General features: G+C 41.0%; 1 protein-coding gene across 8 annotated transcripts in view; it reads right to left on the bottom strand.

Moving 5' to 3' along the window:
• Window positions 1-17391, bottom strand: part of ZMYM6 (zinc finger MYM-type containing 6) — a 46365-nt gene extending 28974 nt beyond the window's left edge. For 2 of the 8 annotated variants that reach the window (XM_037996816.2, XM_037996830.2), the window contains exons 1-4: window positions 17225-17391; window positions 15959-16125; window positions 5261-5345; window positions 4196-4445 (exon numbers count right to left, since the gene is read on the bottom strand). In XM_037996816.2, the coding sequence (XP_037852744.1) occupies window positions 4196-4445; window positions 5261-5345; window positions 15959-16051 (428 nt within the window). In that variant the 5' untranslated portion in view covers window positions 16052-16125; window positions 17225-17391. The other 6 variants (XM_037996823.2, XM_037996818.2, XM_037996826.2 and 3 more) reach the window with 6 other exon arrangements.
• Window positions 17392-19369: the final 1978 nt, after the last annotated feature.

Here is a 19369-nt window from a genome sequence, read left to right as displayed (position 1 = left end):
TCTCTACTAAAAATACAAAAGTTAGCTGGGTGTGGTAGTGGGTGCCTGTAATCCCAGCTACTCGGGAGGCTGAGGCAGGAGAATCGCCTGAACCCGGGAGGCGGAGGTTGCAGTGAGCCGAGATTGTGCCACTGCACTCCAGCCTGGGCAACAGAGCTAGACATCATCTCAAAAAAAAAAAAAAAATATATATATATATATACACACACACACACACACACACACAGCCAGCCAGATGCTGAAAACAAAAATAGGAAGGCTTCCAGCCCCAACCAAGTTTCATCTGCTGTAGCCAATGGGACCAGTCAGTGTCCATCCCACAACTCCAGACCACAAGACACTGGTTCTCTTACTAGCCAGAGGCTGCCCAAAGTAGAACTGAAACGAGACAATAAATGATTTTTTTTTTTTTTTTTTTTTTTTTTGTGAGACAGAGTCTCACTCTGCTGCCCAGGCTGGAGTGCAGTGGCACCATCTTGGCTCACTACATCCTCCACCTCCTGGGTTCAAGCGATTCTCCTGTCTCAGCCTCCCGCCCAAGTAGCTGGGACACAGGCCCATGCCACCACGCCAGGCTAATTTTTGTATTTTTAGTAGAGACAGGGTTTCGTCATATTGGCCAGGCTGGTCTCAAACTCCTGACCTCGTGATCCGCCTGCCTCGGCCTCCCAAAGTGTTGGGATTACAGGCACAAGCCACCGCATCCAGCCAAGACAATAAACGAAATGTTTAAAAGTTGAAAGTGCAAGATTTTGAGAAACAAATGAGCTACCAGAATACAAAAAATAAGCATGATATATAATATTTAGCTATAACTGAAAAAATCAAAGAAACATATGACAAAAGGGCTGTTAAGGCTTTGTATCAGAGGACAGATGGAAACAAGAACGAGATAGGAAGAACAAAAATAATTGAGTGGTTCTGTGAGATTCCTAGAGCCAATTTGTAAAAGCTAATTATTGCAATAAGCACAAATAGCAATACCCTGGTAAAACAGAGGCTAAGTATTGCCATTCTTCTGACAAGTATAAAAACTAAAGGAAATAGTCACTAATTATAAACACTAGTGCAGGCCACAAAGTAAATGGCAAAGTATATAATAATGGCTATAATATATACTACAATAACTGTGTTGAGTAATTACTATGCGCCAAGCATTATTCTCTTTACTCAAATTATCCAATTTAAATACCACAAAAATGACAGTGCAGTGGCTTACCCCCATAATCCTCGCACTTTGGGAGGCCAAGGCAGAAGGATTGCTTGAGCCCGGGGAGTTCAAAGCTCCAATGAGCCGTGATCATGCCACTGCACTCCAGCCTGGGCAACACAGCGAGACCCAATCTCTACAAAAAATTTTTTTTAATTAGCAGGGCAAGCTGGCTCATGCCCATGGTCTCAGTTACTCAGGATGCTGAGCTGGGAGGACTGCTTGAGCCCAGGAAGCAGAGGCTGTGGTGAGGTAGGATCACACAACCGCACTCCAGCCTGGGTGACAGAGTGAGACCCTGTTTCAAAAAAAAAAAAATTCCCCAAACTACTATGAGGTTAAGTATTACTGCAACTGCCACTTTACAGATGAGGAAACTGAATCAGAGGTTAAACAGCCTGTCAAAATCATATTGCTAGTAGGAAGTAAAGCTGAAATACAAATCCAGGTAGTCTGATTCTAGTCTATGGTATTAATTATTTCACTATGGTGCCTCCCATCCAGCACCTTTATTATACAGGTGTATTCAATGGTAAACCATGAGAAAATAACAACAACGAAAATTATTTTAATTATTTAAAACTCAACTGTAAAAATACGACAGCAAATCTTGGAAACCAAAAGAATATGCTTATAATATACAGATGAAGTATTAATTTTGAAAAGTGATTTTTCTACTGGAAACAGAGCAATAAAGAGTTTCACTTAATAAGGTGAATCTGCCAGTGGCATAATAAGTAAAAAAATAGTAAGTAAAAATACGTAAATCAAAGAGAGTAATTTTATAATGAAAATCTGTGCACATAAATTATAAATGTACTCTGAACTTTACACACTCAAATGAGTGTTATACCATAACATTTACCTTAGAAAAACCACACCTCTTCCAACAATAACATAGCTCAAACATTTTTCTAATTTTTTTAAGACAAAACTTAAGATAAACCTTTAGACTATTTTTTAACTTTTAATTTTATAAATCTCATGTTTTAACAGTATGACTCAATTTAATTAGCTACTGTATTAGCCTGATTAAGGTATCAAGCGCCTTTGAAAATTTGTAAAAATCAAATGCATGCTGAAAAGATAAGAATCTATCTCCTAATCTTATGCTAAAAAGTCACTGACAGGGGTGACTACTTTTAAGAAAACAATAGGCATTTGGATGTATAAGTTGTGTTATGTTCTTTAAATAAATAAAATTATTTAATTTTATTTTGATATTTGGTATGTTGAAACAATATCTAAAAATAGAAAACTAAGTTTACTTCTTCAGATTAGTTTCATGAGAATGACATAAAAGTGTTAATTAGAAGGGTTGGCCGGGCGCAGTGGCTCAAGCCTGTAATCCCAGCACTTTGGGAGGCCGAGATGGGCGGATCACGAGGTCAGGAGATCGAGACCATCCTGGCTAACACGGTGAAACCCCGTCTCTACTAAAAAATACAAAAAACTAGCCGGGCGAGGTGGCGGGCGCCTGTAGTCCCAGGTACTCGGGAGGCTGAGGCAGGAGAATGGCGTAAACCCAGGAGGCGGAGCTTGCAGTGAGCTGAGATCTGGCCACTGCACTCCAGCCTGGGCCACAAAGCGAGACTCCGTCTCAAAAAAAAAAAAAAAAAAAAAAAGGGTATTTTGCAACAAACTAATTTAGAGTATATAAATATTTTAAAATTCCTCTCTCCTGGCCAGGTATGATGGCTCATGCCAATAGTCCCAGCACCTTGGGAGGCTGAGGCAAGCTAATTGCTTGAGCCCAGGAGTTTGAGAACAGCCTGGGCAACATAGCAAAACCATCTCTACAAAAAATATAGAAATTAGCCGGGCATGGTGGTGTGCGCCTGTGGTCCCAGCTACTTGAAAGGCTGAGGTGGGAGGATCATCTGAGCCCAGGGAGTTCAAGGCTGCAGTGAGCAGTGATCATGCCACTGCACTCCAGCATGGCCAACAAAGAAAAAAAACATCCTCTCTCCTGTTTAGTTGGAAATTTCCATATAGCAGGATCTACTTTTAGATAGTTTAGGTCAAGACACAAAGCAGATAAACATGGCCAAAGACAAAATAGGGGCCTACAAGTGATATGTTAAGTATACAAAGTAATATGTATTATATATACATATATTTATTAAATTTAATATATTTATCATGTTAACTATAAACAGTAACACATGATATAATTTTTATTATCAATAACAGGATTCCATTTATTAAGTACTTGCTGTGCGCTAGGCCATGTGCTAACACTGTCTCATTAAAATCCTAGGAAGCAACTATTATTTACTGATGAGAAATGGAGGCTTAGAAAGTTAAATATCTAGTCCGAAGTCACAGAGATAAATGATAGAGCCACAGTTTAAAAGCAAGCTCTTACCATTTTTTGCCCATAGTGACTACTAACAACACACTGTATTCCTCAAATTACACTACCACAGTAATAGGTAAAACATGCCAAATCCTTCAAATGTACTAAGGCAGGGAAAGATTTATGTGACTTTGTTGCTGTATTTTCTTCTCTCTGCATCTAAGCATTATTGTAAAGCAACAATGACCCCACAAGGACATTAGAAATAAACACATTTTTGTGACCATGTGGAGTTTTTACTTTTTAAAGAATTAAATAGCTTTCATATACTATTAAAAGAGTGAAATTATTTTATGCTATACCAAATAACTTTCAAGATAACTGTTAAAGAAATTTAAATGGTGGGTGTCTACAATTACAGGATAGTCCTGCAATTCCCACGTGTCATTTGTTATTTTTCCATAGTAAAATCTAAAGTGACAGAAAACTGGTTTAATCATCATTCTAACACCACGTCACTTATTTAATGTTGCAAAACTTTAAAACTGGCTAATTCTTCCATTAGCTAAAAAGTTATTTCTACGGATACATGCTAAAGAGATTTAAAATATCAACAGCATGTTTGAACTAAACTATATACACACTAAAAAAAGGTACAGTAAAAAGGGATGTTAAGAATTTTATACTTCGAGCAGTTTGTGCAGGTTTTCTTGGGAAGAGGTGGCAGGCAGGCAGGTGAAGAATGTCTGGTGATGCATCGTGTGGAGCAGAAGAGCTGAGTAGATCCTGTCTTATGATATGCAGTTTGGCCCTTATAAAGCATTTTTTTACAACCAGAACAAAAAACCTTAATAGCAACAGCTGGAACTGAAGGAAGCAATACACTTGGGCCAGATGATGCAAAAGAAAGCTGAAAGCCTGGGTTCAACTGCTGGGCTATCAAAACAAAATAAAAAAAAGTTTTAGTATCAATACTAATGCATATACAGTCTCAGTCTCTCTCTCTCCCTCTCTCTCTCTCTTTTTCTGAGACAGGGTCTCACTGTCACCCCGGCTGGAAGGCAGTGGTGCAATCATAGCTCACTGAAGCCTCAAACTCCCAGGATTAACTAATCCTCCCGCCTCAGCCTCTTGAGTAGCTGGGACTACAGGCACACGCCACCAGACTCAGCTAATTTTTTTTAATTTTTAGCAGAGATAAGGTCTCACTATGTTGCCCAGACTGGTCTCAAACTCTTGAGCAAAAGCCATCCACCTGCCTCAGTCTCCCAAGTTGTTGAGATTACAGGTGTTAGCCACCACACCCGGCCCAGTCTCTCTTTTTTAGGACAAATTCCCTATCTTGAAATCCAGTATCAATGAGGCAATAAGTATCAACGAGGCAATAAGCACTCCAAAACTGAGATTTCAATTTTTTTTTTTACCATGACTCAAAGTAGGAAATACACTGAATATTATAACCCAGTTCTCATATACATATGTTTGTAAATGTGGGGATGTGTGTTCACTTCAATCACTGAAACAGAAATTTTATGAAACAATATGTTTCCTTACTATACATATCATATTCTGATATATTCTTATTCTATTTTATTTTTTAAAACACTGCTGAAAACCAGCTACTCACAGTTTGAAAAACCACAGCTCTAAAGAAAGAGAAAGACATACATGAAAAGATGCTTTCTCTCAATTTTACAAGTCAGAATAACCAAATACTAATTGTAATTAACTTATACAGTTCCATTTCTTACCAAGAGGTCTCTCATTAACTGAAAACACACCACTAATTTTCAATTCACTTTCTTGAATTTTTGGCTGTTGGGCACTTCCATACTCCTTTAAAAAAGAAAAGAAAAGAAAAAAGAGCAATGAATACAGTGTATGTAAGTAAAGTAGAAATTCAAGCAAAAAAAAAAATTATTCTATCCTATTCATCTTTTTTTTTTTTTTTTTTTTTTTTGAGATGGAGTCTTGCTCTGTCACCCAGGCTGGTGTGCAGTGGCACAATCTTGGCTCACTGCAACCTCTGCCTCCCAGATTCAAGTGATTCTTCTGCCTCCGCTGCCCAAGTAGCTGGGACTACAGGTATGCGCCACCATACCCAGCTATTTTTTGTATTTTTAGTAGAGATAGGGTTTCACCATATTGGCCAGGCTGGTCTCAAACTCCTGACCTCATGATCCACACACCTCAGCCTCCCAAAGTTCTGGAACTACAGGCATGAGCCACCACACCCGGCCCTATTAATCTCTTAAATAGTCTAATCATAAATACCTTCACAAACACCTCAAAAGTCAAAATTTACAAGTTATTAGACTAAATTTAATCTTTATGAAGACAACCTTTCAGAATTAGAGAATCTTTTAAAATACTTTTATCTACTTTTCAAACGTAATTTTGACATATGGGAGTAATACATAATTATTCCAAATGCTGAGCACTATCTATTTTTTAGATAGTGTGTTTAAAAGGGGGCAATAAATAATTTTTTTTTTTTTTTTTGAGACGGAGTCTCTTCTGTCACCCAGGAATGCAATGGCGCAATCTTGGTTTACTGTAACCTCCACCACCTGGGTTCAAGCGACTCTCCTGCCTCAGCCACCCAAGTAGCTGGGACTACAGGCTTGCGCTACCACAACCGGCGAATTTTTGTGTTTTTTTCCAATAGAGACGGGGTTTTGCTGTGTTAGCCAGGCTGGTCTCAAACTCCTGACCTCAGGTGATCTGCCCACCTTGGCCTGCCAAAGTGCTGGGATTACAGGTGTGAGCCACCACACCCGGCAAAAAGGAGCAATAAATGAAATTAAATGTGGCTGAGCGTGGTGGCTCACACCTATAGTCCCAGCTACCAGGAAGGCTGAGGCAGGAGAATCACTTTTTTTTTTTTAGATGGAATCTTTCTCTGTTGCCCAGGCTGGAGTGCAGTAGATTGCTTGAACCTGGGAGGAGAGGCTGCAGTAAGCTGAGATTGTGCCACTGCACTCCAGCCTGGGCAACAGAGAGAGCCTCTGTCTCAAAAAAAAAAAAAGAAAAATTAAATCTGAATCATTTAGAGTTTGGATTTCAATCATTTTAGACTTACAAGCTGCTTTTTCTGTTAATGACAGAAAAGATACAAGAGTGTCAATGCAATCTGCTCATTATACATAAAATCATCACAGACAGAATCCTATTTATTCTTACTACATTTTTTAAAACGTTTTAAAACAAAATGTAATCATGAAACATTTTAAAAATGTAAATGCCTATTTTGAATGGTTCTTTATTCTGAAATTATAACCATCCTTTTTTTAATGTTAAAATACCCTTACATATTTCAAAACAGAAAGTTTTTTTAAAAAGTCTTACTTTCCTGAATCACTGATGGTAATAAATGGCAGTTGTATTTTTAATCTCCCCACACGTAGCAAAATAAATGAGTAGCTATGTTAGTTCCAAAGTTACTTTAGAAATTTCTTCAGACTATTAAATGCCAAAAAGTAGGAACCACTGCATTAATTCAACACTTCCCATGATATGTATTGAGCACCCAAAGAGGTGCTCTCTATAAGATATCCCTTCTTTATAGATGAGGAAAGTGAAGCTAAGAGGTGTTCAGCAACTTGCCCAAGGTCACAAAGAGACTACGTGCACAGATGGGAATCAAACTCAGTCTCTCTGTTCTTTCTTTTTTTCTTCTTCTTCTTCTTCTTCTTCTTCTTTTTGAGATGGAGTCTCGCTCTGTTGCCCAGGCTGGAGTGCAATGGCGCCATCTCAGCTCACTGCAACCTCTGCCTCCCGGGTTCAAGCAATCCTCAGCCTCCTGAGTAGCTGGGATTACAGGCACCCACCACCATGCCCAACTAATTTTTGTATTTTTAGTAGAGACAGAGTTTCACCATGTTGGTCAGGCTGGTCTTGAACTCCTGACCTCAGGTGACCCGCCTACCTCCACCTCCCAAAGTGCTGGGACTACAGGCATGAGCCACCGCACCCAGCCAGTCTCTCTGTTCTAAAACCCAACATAGCACCGTCATACATGTGAAAATATAAAGTAATTACTACAATGAATTCAAACTCTGGCCCAATTGAAATAAAGTTCCCCCGTTGTAGTAATCTCTCCCATCTCCTTTCTCTCACAGCACTAAATCATTTCATTACTTATTTGGATAATTTGAATAATGCCTAACATTCATCCTTCCCCCTACACACACATTAGACTGAAAAGATCACATCCATTATGGACAATATCTGTTTTTTTCACCCCTGTATACCCAACCGCCCAACACAGTCAACATAACAGTAATGACTATGGGTTCTAACAGCAGACAGAAACATATGATCTTGGCTCCTAAACAAGCTATTTAATCTTTCTTAGTTTCAATTTATCTGTAAAATAAAGATAATATTACCTAACCCATAGGGCCAATGGGGAGGGAGGGGGCAAATGACTTAATATAAATAAAGTACACAGCATGGCATCTTAGTTAGTCAAAGTCGAAAGTAAGCATGATACGAACACAATATGCTAGTTCTTTTTTTTTTTCTTTTGAGATGGAGTTTTGCTCTTCTTGCCCAGGCTGGAGTGCAATGGCGTGATCTCGGCTCACCACAACCTCCGCCTCCAGGGTTCACGTGATTCTCCTCCCTCAGCCTCCCGAGTAGCTGGGATTACAGGCATGCGCCACCACGCCCAGCTAATTTTGTAGTTTTAGTAGAGACAGGGTTTCTCCATGTTGGTCAGGCTGGTCTCGAACTCCTGACCTCAGGTGATCTGCCTGCCTTGGCCTCCCAGAGTGCTGGGAGTACAGGCGTGAGCCACTGCACCCAGCCAAAGTGCTAGTTCTCATACTTATTATTTTAATAATTGTGGCATTTAATAAATACTTGCTAAATGAAGGAATGTAAGTCTATTCAATCCAAAGTGCATGTTCTTAAACATTATACTTAAATAACAATATTTACTGACACTTGCAAAATGAAGAGGATGTTAAAAGTATTATATACCTCTTCAAATTACCAAAACGAGTGTTTTAAGATTCAATTAAAAAAAAATTTTTTTTTTTTTTTTTTTTTTTGAGACGGAGTCTCACTCTGTCACCCAGGCTGGAGTGCAGTGGCGCAATCTCGGCTCACTACAAGCTCTGCCTCCCAGGTTCACGCCATTCTCCTGCCTCAGCCTCCCGAGTAGCTGGGACTATAGGCGCACGCCACCACACCTGGCTAATTTTTTTGTATTTTTAGTAGAGACGGGGTTTCACCATGTTAGCCAGGATGGTCTTTATCTCCTGACCTCGTGATCCGCCCACCTTGGCCTCCCAAAGTGCTGGGATTACAGGCGTGAGCCATAATGCCTGGCCAGATTCAATAAAAATTACTTTGCCTTATCAACTCAATTTCTAAAATTTTTCTAATATTTCTGTTATATTTCCCTGACTGGTTTCTTTTACCTCAGAAAGTAACTTTTCTAAACCTTCATAGCTCACAAGTCCAAACTCTACATCTTTCCTGCTCATTGATGTTTCAATTTCACCAGGTAAAAAGAAGTAACTAAGAACTCCCTAAAAATCCCTCAACCCCCTCCACTTTACCTACAAACCGCTCAGCAAACTGTCCTACTATCTTACAGGAAAAGGAAACCTTCTTTTTAGGTATAGCTGAAATAATGCTATTTTAGAATAAGTGTGTTCCAAGTATTGCATGCAATACTCTTATAATAAAAATTATCATTGTTTATTTGACAGTAAAATTTAACCTGGCATCCTGTATTTTATCTGGAAGCCCTACATCTCCAAGTAGATAACTTTTCAATCTCCAAATCCCAGATTTTTATGTGCAAATGCCTCCTTGTGCAATTTACCACTTGAATATCCCACAAGCCCTTTAAACACAACAGACCCCAAACTGCACTTAGTACTTCCTCCAAAATCCTGTTCTAACCCCTCAGTAAATGGTATCACCATAAACCCCAAAACCTGTAAGTATCCTTGGACTCCTCTTTGACCTTCACACCTCATAAACAATCTCTAAATTTGATCAATCCTACCTAACCATTTTTAAATCTATTCTCTTTTCCCACTTTATTATCAATACTCAACTATTAAACACACCACATTATCTCACCCCTCCATGACTTGGCTATTTTCTCTGCTATATTTTCCCTGTCTGAAACTTTTAGTCAGTTGTTACGATTCAATTGCTACCTGCTCTGTGAAGCCTTCCTCTCCCTCTCAAATAGATTTAGGGCTCCTTCCCCTATGCTCCCAATGCACCTCACACAATTTTAAAGCAATTACATAAGACTGTGATTTTGTATTTTTTTTTTTTTTAGATGGAATCTTTCTCTATTGCCCAGGCTGGAGTGCAGTAGAGCAATCTCTGTTCACTGCAGCCTCCACCTCCTGGGTTCAAGTGATTCTCCTGCCTCAGCCTCCCAAGTAGCTGAGCTCACAGGCGTGTACCACCAGGACTGGCTAATTTTTTTGTATTTTTAGTAGAGATGGGGTTTCACCATGTTGGCCAGGCTGGTCTTGAACTCCTGACCTCAAGTGAGCCACCCACCTCGGCCTCCCAAAGTGCTGGGATTACAGGTATGAGCCACCATGCCTGGCCTTGATTTTGAATTTGTACAAAAGGCGGCACAGGCCAGGCGCAGTGGCTCACACCGGTAATCCCAGCACTTTGGGAGGTCGAGGCAGGCAGAGTTCAAGACCAGCCAGCCAACATGGTGAAACCCCATCTCTATTAAAAATACAAAAATTAGCCAGGTGTGGTGGTGGGCGCCTGTAATCCCAACTACTTGGCAGGCTGAGGCAGGAGAATTGCATGAGCCCAGGAGGTGGAGGTTACAGTGACCCGAGATCGCACCACTGCACTTCAGCCTGGGCTACAAAGCAAGACTCCATCAAAAAAAAAAAAAAAAAAAAAAAAAAAAGGTGGCACAAAGCAACAGAAAACATACAAGTTTGAAGACAATTAGGTTTAAATGAGAATGCATAAGATATGCTTAGCACAGCTTCTCACAAGGCACAGTCACTCAACAAATAAATATTACTTCTCCCATTCCCATAACTTTTCTCTCCATTACACTATCAATTACCTCGAGAGCAGAAGTCCTATCTTTTCATCTCTGTAGTCTTTCTGAAAACAAAGTAACTAATACAGTTTACCATCCTGGTTAAGCGTTTGGGCTCTTGAATCAGACTGCTGGGGCCCAAATCCTGACTCAACCATTTATTAATTACGTGACTTTTAACAGGTTACTATCTAGGACTCAGCTTCCTCATAGGTAAAGTGGGAAGAAAAACAGTACTTAACTCAGGGTTGTGAGCATTAAATGGATTAAGGTATGTAAACTGCTCACAACAATGTTCAAGTATTATGGATTATAGTAGGCAGGAATAAAAACTCACTGAATGAATATGAATGCTCGACATATATGAATATGAGGGCTAAACTGTAACTTTTTTTTTTAGATGGAGTCTCCCTTTGTGGTCCAGATTGGAGTGCAATGGCGCAATCTCAGTTCACTGCAACTTCCGCCCCCCAGGTTCAAGTGATTCTCATGCCTCAGCCTCCCAAGTAGCTGGGATTATAGGTGCCCACTACCATGCCCAGCTAGTTGTTGTATTTTTAGTAGAGACAGGGTTTCACCAGGTTGGCAAGGCTGGTCTTGAATTCCTGACCTCAATTGATCCACCCACCTCAGCCTCCTAAAGTGCTAGGGTTATAGGCACAAGTCACCGCGCCTGGCCTTCAACTATAATTTTAATATCCAGAACAAACTCTTAGAAAATCAGAAAATAGGCCGGGCGTGGTGGCTCCAGCCTGTAATCCCAGCACTTTGGGAGGCCGAGATGGGCGGATCACGAGGTCAGGAGATCAAGACCATCCTGGCTAACACGGTGAAACCCCGTCTCTACTAAAAAATACAAAAAACTAGCCGGGCGAGGTGGCAGGCGCCTGTAGTCCCAGCTACTCAGGAGGCTGAGGCAGGAGAATGGCGAGAACCCAGGAGGCGGAGCTTGCAGTGAGCCGAGGTCTGGCCACTGCACTCCAGCCTGGGCTACAGAGCGAGACTCCGTTTCAAAAAAAAAAAAAGAAAGAAAATCAGAAAATAAAACATTTTTTATTTGTCTCTTATTTTCCAATATTCAAAGGAGATTCATCAATGCAACATGAAAACAATACACAATTTGTGTATTGTCAATTGTGTCAACTGGCTTGTCAACTGGCTTGTCATAGTCTATACCCTCAATCACAAAAAAATATAGCCTATTCACCTGAAAGCAATACTATAAACCAAAGACAACTGAGCAGTTCCTATCCTCTTAAATTTACAATCTAAGCTGCTAGGGAGATTTCCATTATCACAATTTTTATATTCAGAAAGAACATTTAATTAACTTAAAGCACATTATTTGTAAAGTGTATAGGCTAGGTATAATGAAAGAAATATCGCATCTGGAGTAACAACAAACTGGTTTGTATCCCAGTTTTACCATGAGACACTGGTGAAATCACTTATTCCTTCAGACTCAGTTTCCTTACATGTGAAACAGAGGCTCTTTTATTCCAATTATTGAACATGTACTTTGTGCCAATCCCTGTGCTAGGAAATGGAGATTCAGGTCAACAAGACCAATTTCTGACTTCAGAGAGACTGCAGTCTAGTGTGTCAGTGAAGGATGAGGAGGAGATGGCAAGATTAGTATAATCAGTATGAAGACAAAATTCATTGACCTGTAGATACCATAATAAAAGTGACTGCACTATACAATTAAAAAAAAAGAGAGAGAGAACAGCTCATTCTATTGTGAATGACAAACAAACTTTTTTTTTTTTTTTTGAGACGGAGTGTCATTCTGTCGCCCAGGCTGGAGTGCAGTGGCTGGATCTCAGCTCACTGCAAGCTCCGCCTCCCGGGTTTACGCCATTCTCCTGCCTCAGCCTCGACAAACAAACTTTTTTGAGACAAAATTTTGCCAGCCTACCTAGCTTATTTCTTCTTCCACCGGCACAAGAAATGGCATGTGCAAAGGCAAGGAAATAAAATGCAACCTAGTTTTAGAAGATAGTTTTGAGTGAACTGCAAATAGTTGGCAGGAGCATAGATTAGAAAAGGTGGGAACAATGAATGATGACACTGGAGAGGGAAACAAAGGCCTAAACATGGATGGTTTGGATGTCACACTGAAAGATCTTTGCTTCATCACACAGAAGGAAATAGGGTCTTTAAAGGGAGAAATATCACTCCATCTGTACAGTACAATGGCATCACCATAGTGTTTTGATGGGATACGTGACTGAAGGAAGGAGAATAGCTAGGAAACTATTATAAAAGTCCAAATGAAAAATAATGAAATAGTTCAGGTGTGATGGCTCATGCCTGTAATCCCAGCACTTTGGGAGGCCAAGGCAGGAGGATTGCTTGAGGTTAGGAGTTCAGGACCAGTCTGGGCAACATAAGGAGACCCTATCTCTACAAAAACTAGTTGGGTGTGGTGGAGCATGTTTGCGGTCAGCTACCTGGGAGGCTGAGGTGGGAGGATCTCACTTAGAGTGCAGTGGCCATACTCACGCCACTGCGCTCCAGTATGGGCAACAAAGTGAGACCCTGTCTCAAAAAAAGGAAACACAAAAAAGAGAGAGAGAAATAATGAAATATAGAAGAATATCAAGGATCAGATATAAAAAATATTTAAAAGCTAAAATACACAAAACCTGGCGAAGAAACGGTTACTTTAGGCAGAGAAAGAGTAAGAATTTACGATCTGGAGGGAAAACAAGTGGCATTGATGCCACCATCCCCCACTCCACATCTTACAGACACTACCTCAGAACTCTTCTTAGCCCAGCACTCTAGGAAGGCATAGAGTTCATGAGTGAAACAAAATCTACCTGACATCCCTGTCTTCTTATGATACTGCCTGTGGCTGGGCACGGTGGCTCACAACTATAATCCTAGCACTTTGGGAAGCCAAGGTGGGCAGAGCACTTGAGGTCAGGAGTTCAAAACCAATCGGGCCAACATGTCGAAACCCAGCCTCTACCAAAAATATAAAAAGTTAGCCAGGCGTGGTGGCACACTCCTGTAATCCCAGCTACTCAGGAGGCTGAGGCAGGAGAATCGCCTGAACCTGGGAGGTGGAGGTTGCAGTGAGCCGAGATCGCGCCACTGCACTCCAGCCTGAGTGTGACAGAGCAAGACTCCATCTCGAAAACAAAAAAAGAAATGATACTGCCTGTGAGATGGTGTGAAAAATGAAATTATTTTTTATTATTTTAAAATATAATTGTTTCGCTTATACAACAAAGTAACTATAGAGTGTAAAGCAAAAGAATTGTCCCAGAAAAAAAATTCCTTGCCAAAACAACTAACTCATCTCTCCACAAGGATTTTTTTTTTTTTTTTTTGGAAACAGAGTCTCGCTCTGTCGCCCAGGCTAGAGTGCAGTGGCGCAATCTCAGCTCACTGCAAGCTCCACCTCCCAGGTTCACGCCATTCTCCTGCCTCAGCCTCCCAAGTACCTGGGACTACAGGCGCCCGCCACCACACCTGGATAAGTTTTTGTATTTTTCATAGAGACAGAGTTTCACCGTGTTAGCCAGGATGGTCTCAATCTCCTGACCTCATGATCCACCCGCCTCGGCTTCCCAAAGTGCTGGGATTACAGGCATGAGCCACCGCGCCTGGCCTCCACATTGATTTCTGTGCTCTCCATTCTGGGTCCCTATGGGGTAGCCAGAATGATCTTTCCAAACACAGATCTGTTTCATCTTACTTTTTCACTTAAAACCCTACAATTGGCCAGGTGTGGTGGCTCACGCCTGTAATCCTAGCACTTTGGGAGGCCGAGGTGGGCAGATCACCTGAGGTCAGGAGTTTGAAACCAGCCTGGCCAACATGGTGAAACCTCATCTCCACTTAAAATAAAAATTAAAAAAAAAAAAAAAAAAAATTAGCCAGGCGTGGTGGCAGGCACCTGTAATTCCTGCTACTGGGGAGGCTAAGGCAGGAGAATCACTTGAACCTGGGATGTGGAGGTTGCAGTGAGCCACCAAGAACACAACATTGCAGCAAAACTCCATCTCAAAAAAAAAAAAAAAAAAAAAAAACGTATAATGGCTATGAACTGCTGTTAGGATAAAAACCAAAATTTATAACAAGGTCCACTAGGTCCTGCATAATCCAGCCTCAAACTATATATACAGCCTTATCATAGACAAGCAGAATAGCACAGGTTCTGGAGTCTGACCACCTGGATTTGAATCCAGTCTTTGTCATTTACTACTAACTGTGATCCGTGGTAAACTATTTGGCTTTTTTGAGCTTTGGTCTCCTCATCTGTAAAATGGAGATAATAATATGGTGGTAAAAATGGTGCCTGACACACTCTTAAGCATATATAAGCATTAAGTTAACAATGTCACATATGATTATGATATAATATATACTACATACTGATATACTAACGCCATCTATTTTTATTGTTGTTGTTTCATTATCTTCATCACCATTTTCATACCTTTTCTGTTCCAGGCTCACTGTTCCCACAGGTCTTAAAAAGAACCATGCATCTTCCCAACTCAGGGCTTTCCTATTCACAATTCCCTCTGTCTGTAATACTCTTCTCCATGCCCTTTGCCTAATCAATTCATTCTTCATAATTCAGCTTACACATCCTTTCCTTAGAGAGGCCTTCCCTAGTCATTCCCAGGCCTCAGACCACAACCACAACTAGGTCAGATCCCCATTTTAGGCTTTTCTTCCAGAGTACTTGTCATAGTTTGTAATTATATATATTATTTGACCAATACTTTTGTAATCTCTGCCTCCTCTACTAACATATAAGCTCTACAAGGGAAGGGACTAAGTTGACTTTGCTCAGTCCTGGATACCCAGAGACTAGCACAGACCACAAATTCTTAACAGAATAAAGAAAAGTACTACCAGATACAAGAGAATTTTTTTAATGACAAGTATGGAAAAATGGTAAATATACTACTTTCCTTCCACACAAACAAAAACACATAGTTATAGCTTTCATTCAAAGAGCAAAAAACCAGCCAGGCATGATGGCTCATGCCTGTAATCCCAGAACTTTGGGAGGTCAAGGTGGGTGGATTGCTTGAGCTCAGGAGTTTGAGACCAGCCTGGGAAACGTGGCCAAACCCCGTTTCTACCAAAAATACAAAAAAAAAGCTGAGCGTGTTGGTGTGTGCCCTGTGGTCTCAGCTACACAGGAGGCTGAGGTTGGAAGATCACTTGAGCCTGGGAGGTGGAGGCTGCAGTGAGCCAAGGAGATCGCACCACCGCACTATAAATACTCTGAGTGACAGCGAGAGCCTGTCTCAGTTTGGGTTATTTTAAACTTACAAACCAGAAACTGCCTAACTAAAATTTTTCAGTTGACCAGACAGAAAAGAAGGAATTTTTTAAAATGTTTAAATCAAGATGAAATGCTTACTTGACCATTGTCTGGTTCTTCTTTAATTTTGTCCAGAAGCTCCTGCTGTGGTACCACTGCTTTGCCACATTCACCATCCAAAGGTTCTTTCATTCTAATGTTTTACCTCAAAGAGTTCCTCAGGCTCAAACGAATAGATTTCTTCTTGGTAATGGATAGCTGGACACCTAAAATACATACTCAGGTTTATTCTTTTTTTTTTTTCTTCAGGCTTATCTATATGAAAGAAAAACTTTGTGTTGAGTGCATGAGGCTTCACGGCTCAGCATCTGAAAAACAACTATTCTGGGGCCACAACTAACTTTTTTCTTTCTTCCTGCTTTCTGTTCCTTCAGTAGCTACATAAGAAAACAGCTTTCCAGCAACAGCTCCCACTTCTCTAGTATCTTTAAAGACACACACTCTGGTCTTTCCTACGTTGAAGTTTACTGAAGGGAATTAAACCAGCAGACCAAGACGTGGGAGGAAGTTACCAAACTCTGAGAAGAATGGACTCAAGAAATAGTTTCTGACCCCATGAGAGTCAGTACTGAGAGGCCCACGTCGCCTTTTATATCTCAAAGAGGGGCACAACAACCTCCCAGCCCTGACCTGTAACTCAACCTTCACTGGAAGCCTCCCGAAGGGCCCCATTTCTTGGCCTAACGCTAGATGTGAGCTCAAGATGCCATCCACCGCAGGCGAACAACATGCACGCCCTTACTGAAAGTGAGTCACCTGCCTCTTTCAAGGTCTCCGTGTGAGGAGTGGGGGACATCAAGCCCCTCTGAGACCCGCTTCACAATCGCCTTCCTGTAGAAAAGAAACTCAGTTGGCCATTCAGTAAATTCCCTTCCCCTAAAAGTCAAAGAACTAAACGGGACGAATTAAACCTAAAACAAAAAGCTCTTCAAAGTTGTCTTTATCCGAATAGTCAGGGATGGACACGGACAACTGGTTGAAAAGACTGTTCCAAAGAAGAGATGAGAACTTTTGCGCACTCGCCACAAACATCTATGGGCGCTCATCCCTCCTCTGAGAACAGCACGCGTTCCGAAATTCTCCTTCCCACCAAGAATTCCCACTCCCATCTTTGAGGACTAACGAGGCAACGTGGTCTCCGACTGAGAGCAGTGGACCAGCCAGTGTGTCAACGCGTCCCTAAGGCGAAATCCGCAGCCGCCCCAGCAGCGTAGCCCACCTGGCACCGCCCCCGCCGCAACGCCTCGTCACGTGGCGTGGCCTCCGCCCCGCCGTCCCGTCCAGTACCACTGCGACCGCACCCACCTTCTGTCGCCTCCCTGCTACCGGAAGAGCACCGGACGGGGAATTTGCGAATATGAACCAAGCCCTCTGCACCTAGACAAGGATTAGTTCTCTTCTGGAATTCTGCCTGATCCATCACAACGCAGCAGCCGGCCAACCACGCGTGCGCAGGCCTAGTCTCCGCCCTCTTTTCCCGTCAGGCTCCGGACCTGAGCTGAGGAGAACTTCCCAGCATTCCTCTTTCCTCAGTTATGGTTCACTTCTTAAAGAGACCAAGGCTCAATTGTGAAAAGGTGGAGGAAGGGGGAAGGGGTTTGAGGAAGAATTATCAGTGGCGTTAGAAGGCACTATAAGTGCTCTATAGCATTTTTGTTTGTTTGTTTGTTTGTTTTTGGAGACAGAGTCTCAGTCTGTTGCCCAGGCTGGGGTGCAGGTGCAGTGGCGCAATCTCGGCTAACTGCAACCTCCGCCTCCTGGGTTCAAGTGATTCTCTTGCCTCAGCCTCCCCAGTAGCTGGGCTTACAGGCACGTGCCACCACATCCAGCTAATCTGTAGCATTCTTTAGTGCCCATTTCCTGAAAGGTGGCCTACTGAGAGAGCATGATATTAAAAAATACTTCGGTTGCTGAGCACTTCACATGCACCATCCCACTTAATCCTCACCATTTAACCCTAGGATGTATAATTTTTTAATCTTGAGATAGAAGTGAAAAGATTAATTAACTTGCTCAAAATTGAGATTTGGGTTTTTTTATTCAACAGTGTTTCACAGGTACATCTGTGATTTGTGACTGTTCATTCATTTTAACTGCTGTATAGTATTCCGTTTTATGAATATGGTACAATTTTAATCATCTATTGATGGACATTTGAGTTGTTTCCAATTTGTGGCTATTAGGAGTAATCCTTCTGTGAACATTCTTGTCATTGGCGGTGTTAAAAGACAAAATTACAACAAATTTAATTTAAAGATCTCTATTAGCTTCATTTGTGATTCTAGAATCTGGAAATACTTCACTCCAGAAAATAGAACAAGTGTTCCAATGAGCTGAGCAAAAGTGTTAGGTTTTATAGACAGAGAAGGGCTGGAGAAAGCAGAAATAAGAATAGAAAACAGATTGGTCCATTTCAAAGTAACTTTCCAAAAAATAAATAAATAAGTTATTTTCCTTGTAAAGCAGAACCGAGAAACAAAACAATAGAGAAATAACTGATTGGGTAACATCAGGTAACTTCAGTTTACCTTTTTTTGGTAAGGATTAAAGCAGAAGGAATTTCATTATTATGCTAATTGAAACTGGCAGTCAGGGGAAATTAGACTCTTTTTCCAGACTTTTCAGAACTTTAGATAACAAAGTAGTTTCCATTTGATGACAGGGAACCTCAGTGTGAGTGACTCCATTTTGATTTTTAGTCTGATTCATTGAGACCTAGTGCAGGAACTTAGCCCAAAACAATGGCCTACAATTTTTATTTAACAGTGATACATATGCACACATTTCTGTTGGGTTTATACCTAAGAGTGAAATTGCTTGTTATGTATATGTAAAATTTAGGTAGATAATCTCAGGCAATTTTAGAAAATGGTGGTTTCAGTTTATACTCCCTTCAGCCATGTATGAGAGTTTCAGTTTCCCAACATCCTTGCCAATAATTACTAATGCACATCTTTTTAGTTATAACCATTCTGATGGGGGTATAGTGGTATCTTATTGTGGTTTTAATTTGCATTTCCCGGATTATTAATGAAGCTGAGCCCATTTTCATGTTTTTTGGGTATCTGGATATCTCCCATAAGTGCCTGTTCAAGTCTCTTGCTCATTTTTGTATTGGACTGACATTTTCTTATGGGCATATATTCTAGATATTAGTCCTGCTACGGTTTGAATATATGTGTCCCTTCAAAATTCATATATTGGAACTTAAACATTAAGGCAATGGTATAAGAAGTGGAGCCTTTGGGAGGGGTTAGGCTATGAGGACTCCATCCTCGTGAATGGGATTCATGCCCTTACAAAAGAGGGTATTCATGCCTTTCACAAAGGTTCATTCCTTTTGTCCTTTTAACCCCTCACTGTATGATAACAATGTTCCTCCCAGCAAGAGGACAACAACAAAGTTTCATCTTGGAATTGGAGAGTAATTCCAAAACAACAAATCTGCCA

Source organism: Chlorocebus sabaeus, chromosome 20 (genome assembly GCF_047675955.1).
Source record: "Chlorocebus sabaeus isolate Y175 chromosome 20, mChlSab1.0.hap1, whole genome shotgun sequence".
In the NCBI taxonomy this organism is placed as follows: domain Eukaryota; kingdom Metazoa; phylum Chordata; class Mammalia; order Primates; family Cercopithecidae; genus Chlorocebus; species Chlorocebus sabaeus.
Note: the sequence above shows the minus strand (reverse complement) of the source record. Positions and strands in the feature narration are given on the sequence as shown.